Source organism: Physeter macrocephalus, chromosome 8 (genome assembly GCF_002837175.3).
Source record: "Physeter macrocephalus isolate SW-GA chromosome 8, ASM283717v5, whole genome shotgun sequence".
Lineage (NCBI taxonomy): Eukaryota > Metazoa > Chordata > Mammalia > Artiodactyla > Physeteridae > Physeter > Physeter macrocephalus.
The window spans coordinates 58,610,411-58,619,213 of record NC_041221.1 but is presented as its reverse complement, the minus strand read 5'-3'; the positions used below and the strand labels follow the sequence as shown (position 1 = coordinate 58,619,213).

Sequence of the window (8,803 nt, the reverse complement as noted above, 5' to 3'; positions counted from 1 at the left end):
GGCAAAGGGGCTTCCCTGGTGGCACAGTGGTTAGAATCCGCCTGCCAATGCAGGGGACACGGGTTCGAGCCCTGGCCCGGGAAGATCCCACATGCAGCGGAGCAACTAAGCCCGTGCGCCACAGCTACTGAGCCTGCACTCTAGAGTCCGCGAGCCACAACTACTGAGCCCACGTGCCACAACTACTGAAGCCCGCGTGCCTAGAGCCCGTGCTCCACAACAAGAGAAGCCACCACAATGAGAAGCCCGCGCACCACAACGAAGAGTAGCCACCACTCGCCGCAACCAGAGAAAGCCCGCACACAGTAATGAAGACCCAATGCAGCCAAATATAAAAATAAATAAAATAAATTTATTTTTTAAAAAAAGATGGGTAAAAAGTAAAAGATTTACATCTCTGCAGAACATTTCTAAGTTACTTCATCGCTCATGAAGAGAAACAGTTGCTGAATATCACCAGCTTTCTAGGAGTATTTCTTATTTCTGGTCTCAGGATGCAAAAAGGAGCATTTATCAAGAGACAGCGATTGGCAGGGACCCTCTGGTGAAAGCCAGCCTCCCCTAACTGCCAAGACCATGGAGGAAGCTACAAAGAGCAGGCCCTACATCACATAAGGGTTTTCTCTGCTGCATCTCACAATCACACATTTCCCCTGAGTTGCAAAACTGGAAGAGGAGAACACAGGAGATGACACTTTTGCAAATATTGGGGATAGAATAATGAGTGGACTCCAAGGGGGACGTGGGAGTACTGACTTTATTATATCATATCCTAACAGACAATAAACTCAGGGCCCCTGATGAACTATATTCCCAAATCCGTTTTCCACAATTCAGAAATCCCAAAACTCTAAAAACTGATTTACTCTGATAAATTTGTGACAAAATCATTTGGCATCAAAACATGACCTTGCTGTAAATTCATTCACGGTCTTTTTTTTAAATCCCACTTTGGGTGAATATTTATTCATTTTCCTCTAGAAAAATTTGCTACTCTGAATTCCAAAATATATTTGACAACCAAGGATATCAAATAAGGGATTGTGGACCTGTAATTAAAAAGTGATTCCTTGTCTCTTAAGTTGAACCCTCACCCATACCTCCCTCAAAGAGAGCAGTTCTGCCTGTGGGCATGCGTGTAGGGGTCAGAGATGATCGGACACAGTATACTCAATAGGAGCTAGAAAGGGGTACACTTTCTGAGTCCCATGATTAAGGATGTTTATGCCTGTAGTGGCTCAGGTTATCTCCGAAGGGGAGAGTATGCTGCTGTCAGCCAGCTAACCCTCACCACCTGGTCTGGGCACAAACTCCAATTTTCTGAACATTAGAGACTGACTGATGGACTTACCATTACAAAGCACTTCTGTTTGTTAGAAATGCACTTTCCTTCCCAGAATAGCACAAGATGGATCCAGAAACTCCTCTATTAAATTAATTCTTAACGAATATTTTTTCCATCCCAAACCAACCCAAACAAATTAAAAGGTAAAAAACTGGGGGTAATGTTTGCAACATGATTAATCTGGTGAACTAATGATACTCGGGAATTGGATGACCTGAGATTAGATCCCAGATCTGCCACTTTCTAGCTGTGTGCCCATAGACAAGTAATTTTACCTCTCTAAGCCTTTGTTTTCACATTCGCAAAACACATGATAATAACATTTACCTCATAGGTTTACTGTGAGGATTAAAAGCAAAAATATTGTAAAGCTCCTAAAAGAGTATATTAGCACATAAATGCTTACATAACACTAGCCTTTATTACTATTAAAAGAATTATTATAAATCATAAGAAAAATATGAATAATAGAAGAAAACAAGCAAAGGATAGTGTATGCAATTTAGGAAAGAAGAATAGACAATGGCCAAAATATCTGTGAAAAAAAGCTCAGGTTTTCTAACCCCAGCCGGGCAAGATGGCTCCCGCAAAGAAGGGTGGCGAGAAGAAGAAGGGCCGGTCCGCCATCAACGAGGTGGTGACCGGAGAATACACCATCAACATTCACAAGCGCATTCATGGAGTGGGTTTCAAGAAGGGTGCCCCTCGGGCACTCAAAGAAATACGGAAATTTGCCATGAAGGAGATGGGAACTCCAGATGTACGCATTGACACCAGGCTCAACAAAGCTGTCTGGGCCAAAGGAATAAGGAATGTCCCATACCGTATCCCTGTGCGGTTGCCCAGAAAACGGAATGAAGATGAAGATTCACCAAACAAGCTCTATACGTTGGTTACCTATGTACCTGTCACCACTTTCAAAAATCTACAGACAGTGAATGTGGATGAGAACTAACTGCTGATTGTCCAATAAAGTTATAGAGCTAAAAAAAAAAAAAAAAAAAGCTCAGCCTCACTAGTATTCAAAGATATGCAAAATGAAACAACTTGCCCATTTTTCCCTTATCAGATTGGCCCAGATTAAAAGTAAAACCTCATTGTAATACCATAAGTGGGCCCCCCAAAACTAATTGTGTAAAAGGCAAAGGTCACATGATCATGAGGGTAATGAAATGACTCCCGGGGAGCCTGCTGTAGAGAAACACCCCCAAATTGTCATGATTACAGGATCCCAATGACCCTGCTATTGGGGAAGAGGCAGCTTCATGCCTGCTGATGACATGAACAGACATATGTTTCCTGAGGGTAAATTGGCTTTGTGTGTCAATGGCCTTAAAAAGTTTCTTAACTCAGGACCAGTGATTCTACATCTAGCAGTTTATTATAAAGGAGATCAAAGATCACAACAAGATTCATGATTAAGGATTTTAACCCCAGCATTATTTCATAGCTGAAAATTCAAGTTAACCTAAATGTCTGAAAGTAGGACCTCACTTAAATGAATAACAACATATTTATTAAATTGAATTCTATGAGATTGTTGAAAATGTATGTTTTTAATGAGTATTTACTGGCACAAGTAAATGTCATTAACAAAATCAGGATACCATATGTACATATATATGTGTGTATTAATATAAAATATATAGTCCCAATTTGTGTTTATGTGTGTGTTTGTGGGTGGAAGTGGTTAGCTTTAAGAGTTAAGGGATTATTGAGATTTTTGTATTCTCCCTTACACTCTTTTCTTATTTTCCAAGTTTTCTCTAATAAATTATATTACTTTGATAATCTGAAATAATTTAAATTGCTATGGAAAAATCTTGAGAATAACAACTAAACAGAAATATTTGTTCAGTGGCAGATGCAGCTCAATGAAGATGCTATCCTTTCACTAGTAAGAAACCAGAAGCCCCGTCAAGAGGAGCTCATTTCTTTCTTCCAATAAATAACAGTAGTGTTCTAGCAAGGTTTCTCTTTTCCACTCCAGAGGGGCAGACTACTATATAGGGGAGACTTCTATATCCCCTATGCCTAGCTCCATCACTTCCTACCTAGGGGACTTTGGGGGAGTTACTGAACTTCTGAGCCACACTTCCTATCTGTGAACTGGCAGTAATGAGGCTCACCCAGGAAAATACAGAACACACTTGGCAGACTGGCCCACAGTAGATGTTTAATAATACCCGTTTCTTCTCTAATTGTGCTCTTCATAGTAGTCTCTTGGGAGATTAAACACGTATAATAACGATCTGTGATTGCACAGGACATTTTGAAACTTCTTTCTTGAACTTCCTGCAGTTTGTTTACTGGCGGTGGTGACTTGCAGGATTAGCACCTGACAGCCATTTCACCTCCTTCTGGAGAAGAATTTTTCAAACCTTGTTGACCACACGGCATGACAAGAAATATGTTTGGTCTTGTGACCCAGTTTATATCTATATCTACCTAACTAAAACAAAAGTTTTATGAAATAACACTTTACCTTTACTAATGCAATACATTCAGATACCGTCTATTTTATTATACTCTATTTCTTTTTAAAAAAATGCTAATCACAGCCCACTAAACTGATTTTGCCATCCATTAGCAGGTGATAAACTACACTTTGAAACTCTTGGTGATAAATGTAAAAACAACCTAAGAAGTGTGCCTAGAATGCAGATGGCCTTAACCTCAGAGGGCTGGCATGGGGACAGGGAATCTGCATTTTAACAAATTCTCCAAGAGATTCTGATGCAAGATATTGGAGGACCACACCCTGTGGAGCTCTGTTCTAGAAGCTTGGTGTACTGCAGGCTCTATAATCTAGAAGGGACGTTTCTGTTCTCCCATTCCAGATATGGCTTAGGCTCAGCCTTAGGTGCACACACACAAGATGTGATGGCAGTAGTCTGGTGGAGGCCTCACTCCTTCCCTTCCTGTCGGCAAGCCGGGTCATGAGGCATTTGGCTTTTCTACCTCTGCAAAAGGCAAAGATGGTATTTTGGTGTCAAAGGCATAGTCATGTTGCTGGTATTGATGACAGAAGGTGTGGCAGAATCCCGGCACCTGCAGCTGTAGGGGAAGCTTCCTGATCAGGGGACACAAGGGCATTAAGGGCAGCAGTGGTGGTGTGGTTTTGGAGCCAGCATCTTCCCAATCTTAACAAAGGTAGATAGACGCTCCCTTGGAAGCTTTGTTCTAGGGCATGACTTAGAGAGTCACTCTTGAAAAAACAACCTGAAGTTTGTTTTCCAACTTCCATTTCACACCCTGTACTGAATTACTTCTTGCTTGAATTAGCTAGAGTGGATTCTGTCCTCTGCAGCTGAGCCTGAAATGATATCCCAGCCACATAGCAAAACCAATACAATTATGTTATAAATCAGCTCTTTTTTAAAAATTATTTCAACACTGTAGTGCTGTCTTATTATTTTTTATATTTATTTATTTATTTGGTTGTGCCGAGTCTTAGTTGCAGCAGGCAGGCTCCTTAGTTGTGACTCCAGGGCTCCTTAGTTGCGGCTCGCCGGCTCCTTAGTTGCGGCATGCAGGTTCCTTAGTTGTGGCATGAGAATACTTAGTTGCAGCATGTGGGATCTAGTTTCCTGACCAGGGATCAAACCCAGGACCCCTGCATTGGGAGAGTGGAGTCTTATCCACTGCCCCACTAGGGAAGTCCCTGCAACTCTTTTTTGACTCAAAATGGTCTCAGCTGCATGACTTCTTCCAAGGCTTGGTAGCCATCAAGGAAAATAATAAACCTAAAAACCTATCCTCAAAAGACAAATATTTCCTACTATCAAGACTGCCCTATAAAGGTTGCCACAAAGATCTTTCAGCAATGACAATATTGTTGGAACCGTTACACTGCCTCCAAAGGTAATCCTGTTTAAAAGAAAACACTCATTGGGATATAGGATTTTGGGCCAGTTTGTTAGGAAGTCAGCATATGTTCATTTGGTATCTGCAGGAGACAATAGAAGTAAAACAGAGATAATACAGAGTATCTGTTTTCGAATAGCTCCCAGTCAGACACGCCAACCAAGCGACACGCCAACCAAGCAACACGCCAACTGTGATAGGTGCTCTAGTGGGTTATACACAGAGAGCAGTTACTTAGCCTTGCTCTCCACAGAGCATCCAGGTGTTTCACTGCTCGAAGGCCTGAAACCACAGCCTCACTCCTACAAACTGACATTTAATGGGAACACAATTTCCATGGGGTATCCTCAACCGAATAATGTCATGATAATCCCAAGGGCAAAGGGCTTTTAGGGAGCTGGCAAGTCAAGATCAGTAGGTTTATACCAGGGACATGTGTTTAATGGGGAGTCTGAGTATATGCAAATGCAAACAATATTAAAGCAACTTTATCTCTAAAAATAAGAGAGAAGTCAGGGGCTTCCCTGGTGGCGTGTCCGCCTGCCGATGCAGGGGAACCGGGTTCACGCCCCAGTCTGGGAGGATCCAAAAAAAAAAAAAAAAAAAAAGAGAGAAGTCAAATAAGTGAGGCCTTTCCGTTAAAACAGTGCTGATTAACATAATTTTTAGTGTGTGGATTTATGAGGTTGATGGTGGCAAACATGCCCACTCTCTTTTTATCTTGAGAATTAAATTCTGGAAAAAGTGGGAATCTCAGTCCAAAGGCAAGTTGGTACTCTGGTACTATGACAGCACTGAAAAGAAGAAAAAAATGCCTTGATTGGCAAAAGTTTTGATAAGAGAGGCCAACAGAAACCAAGAGGCTTGGCTAGTATATATTATAACAATTTGTTTTCTGAGTTCAGTAGTAAGAGACACTGTCCTGGATGGCCTTCATTTTCCCCTCCAGAGTCACTTCCCAGCCTTCTCCATGCTGACCGGTGTAGGCATGGGCTCCTCATAAGCTGAGAGCCAGGGAGGGGCACATGGATTGAGAGGTACCCAGATCCACTGTCCACCCTGCTCTGTTGATGGACATTTATGGACCATATCAATAAGTTCCTTTTATGATCTGGCTTCTGCTTAGAGAGCCAATGAGATGCCCTGGCAGACATTAGAGGACGAGAAGAAAGGGAAGTTGGGGCATGTATTCCTCTGGCTCGCTCTCTGTAGGGTTATATGTTCCAGAGACTGTGCTCCTCCATCCGGGTCCAAACTCCTGTGGGGCAGACAGCCCTCCTTCCTAGCTATAGTTCTCTCTTCCAGGTCCTGTAACTGTCCCCTCCTCTGACCTAGCATGGTAAGCGCTTTCTGCTATTGCTAACCGTGGGGCACTTCACCATTCCTTGTTGTTTTCTTTTAACCCAAAACATCTTTGTAAATCACCCCTTCAGTAAACTCTCCTCAATTTTCCCCATTTGACTGCTTCCCTTGCTTCCTGTGGAGATCCTATCTGGAAGGTTGTTCAGAGAAAGTTTTCTCAGTATTTGAACAGGGCCAATGAGAAGTTAATTCACCTGCTCTTCAAACATCTTGGTTAGCTCAGCTTCTGTCTGGAAAGGATCCTAGCAGAGACGGTCATCTCCCCAGTGTGATTATTAAGGGTTGGAGCCAGTTAGTGTGACATTCACTTTAGATAAGAAAATGGAGTAGACATTGTCCAGCCTGACAATTTACCTGAGGATCAAAGGGTAACGTGGTCTCTTACTAACCTCTGAGAGCCTGGGTCTTCATGAATTAGGCAGCTACCAGACTTCACATCTGCTACCAAGCACAAGATATGAAAAGGGCTTTTCTTCTTTAAATTCTGCCTTTTCACTAAAGCCTCATCCCTATCCAGTTAATTAGAGCAATGTTACTCAAAAAGTAGTACAGGACCACTGCTGGTATGCAAGCTGATGAGGAGCTTGCACCAAAATAAATCAGCTATGCTCAGCTGACTGACTTTTTTTTTTCCGGTAGCAAGACTTTCCTGATGAAGGAAGCATGTGTTGATTTATGTCCTCTCATAAACTCTTTTTCTCATCACAGATAGGGAACAAACATTTCTCAGACTGGTACTTGGAGTAGCACCGACTTAGAGTACTGTGAGATTGGTCTGGGCAATAAACTAGCTCAGTGCTCCCCAAGTTGTACTCCATGGAATCCTAATCCTGTAAGATACCCTGTCCATTTACATTGGGAAATGCTCAGAGATTCACAAAGCACATGACCATGTTAACAGCTCTGGTAAGTCCTACAATAAAAGAATTTGCTTACTTTTGTTTAGCATAGAATTTCCCATTCTTGTTTGAAATGATTTTGTCATGTCATGGCTATTACCATTTGTGAAAAAAAATCATGTTCTCCGAAACACTCTTCAGGAAATGCTCAGCCCGCTGGTCTCGAGTCTGTTGGGAAGATATTTATCTTCTTTAACTATCATTAATGTCTAATACCTGAATAGTTTAATACTTAATGTATTTTCATATGCATTTCTCCAATGAATCTCATGGTTATGCTATGAGAAACAGGGCAGGAATTATAAATCCCAGTCTACACAGGAATAACTGGGCAGGGGTTGGGGTGTCAGCAGATTACATGATTTGCTCAAAGTCAACTTTGTGAAAAGTGAAGCTAGAATTTGACACTCAGATCATCAGACTCCAAACTCTATACTCCCTACAAAAACACTGATCTTTGAGCTAAAAGGAATCTTAGAGAATAATACATCTAATAAAGAAAATAATACTCTAGCAAAGGAACAATTCAGTGCTAACCCAGTGGTGATACACTTAACTTTTAGATGAGAGGAGTGATATTTAAAGCTGTTCCTTTATACCATTTTGACACTTGTCTCTTGTTATGGTCAAATAGGGTTTTCCAATGTCCTGTTTTCTCCAAATTCCAGGGAATGGGTCACATTCTCCTTCTATTTTTAATTTTTATTTTTTTTTAGCCACGCCCTGTGACATGCAGGATCTTAGTTCCCCGACTAGGGATCGAACTCATGCCCCCTGCATTGGGAGCACGGAGTCTTTACCACTGGACCACCAGGGAAGTCCCACATTCTCCTTCTAAAGTAGAGCAGAAGATCAGGGATGGAATGTCACAGACACTGGACTTCTCAGTTTGTTCACAAAACAAAATATATGGCATTGGGGAGAGAGTCAGGACACTTGACATTTATACCCTATATGCCTGAGGCAAGTAAAAGGGGTGTGGGATTTAATGGTACTTGATTAAACTGATCATGTCATAGTTTGTCTGTCCTTTCATGGTAAACTAAAAGAAGAAAAAAAGAAAGGAAAAAGAAAAAAAAAGAAAGCCTGAAAAATAATCTGATCATGATGATCTCCATTCTCTGCGTGTATGTTTCTAAACAGATTTTCATCTAACGACTCATCCCTTCATTCATTTGTTTATTCATTCAGTAAACTTTTCTTGAGTTTCTATTCTGGGCCAGGCAATGTGCTAGGAGCTGAGGCAACATAATGAATAAGATACATTTCTCGCCCAAGTCAAAATATGAATTATCATTACCATCAACAAACATGTATTGAGCATCTTGTG

At 41.4% G+C, this 8,803-nt stretch overlaps 1 protein-coding gene across 1 annotated transcript; it reads left to right on the top strand.

The window, feature by feature from the left end:
* Nucleotides 1–1,903: 1,903 nt before the first annotated feature.
* Nucleotides 1,904–2,330, top strand: LOC102986383 (60S ribosomal protein L31-like). Its single transcript, XM_055086361.1, has one exon. It carries the CDS (start codon nt 1,923–1,925, stop codon nt 2,298–2,300), a length of 378 nt encoding a protein of 125 aa, XP_054942336.1. The 5' UTR covers nt 1,904–1,922; the 3' UTR covers nt 2,301–2,330.
* Nucleotides 2,331–8,803: the final 6,473 nt, after the last annotated feature.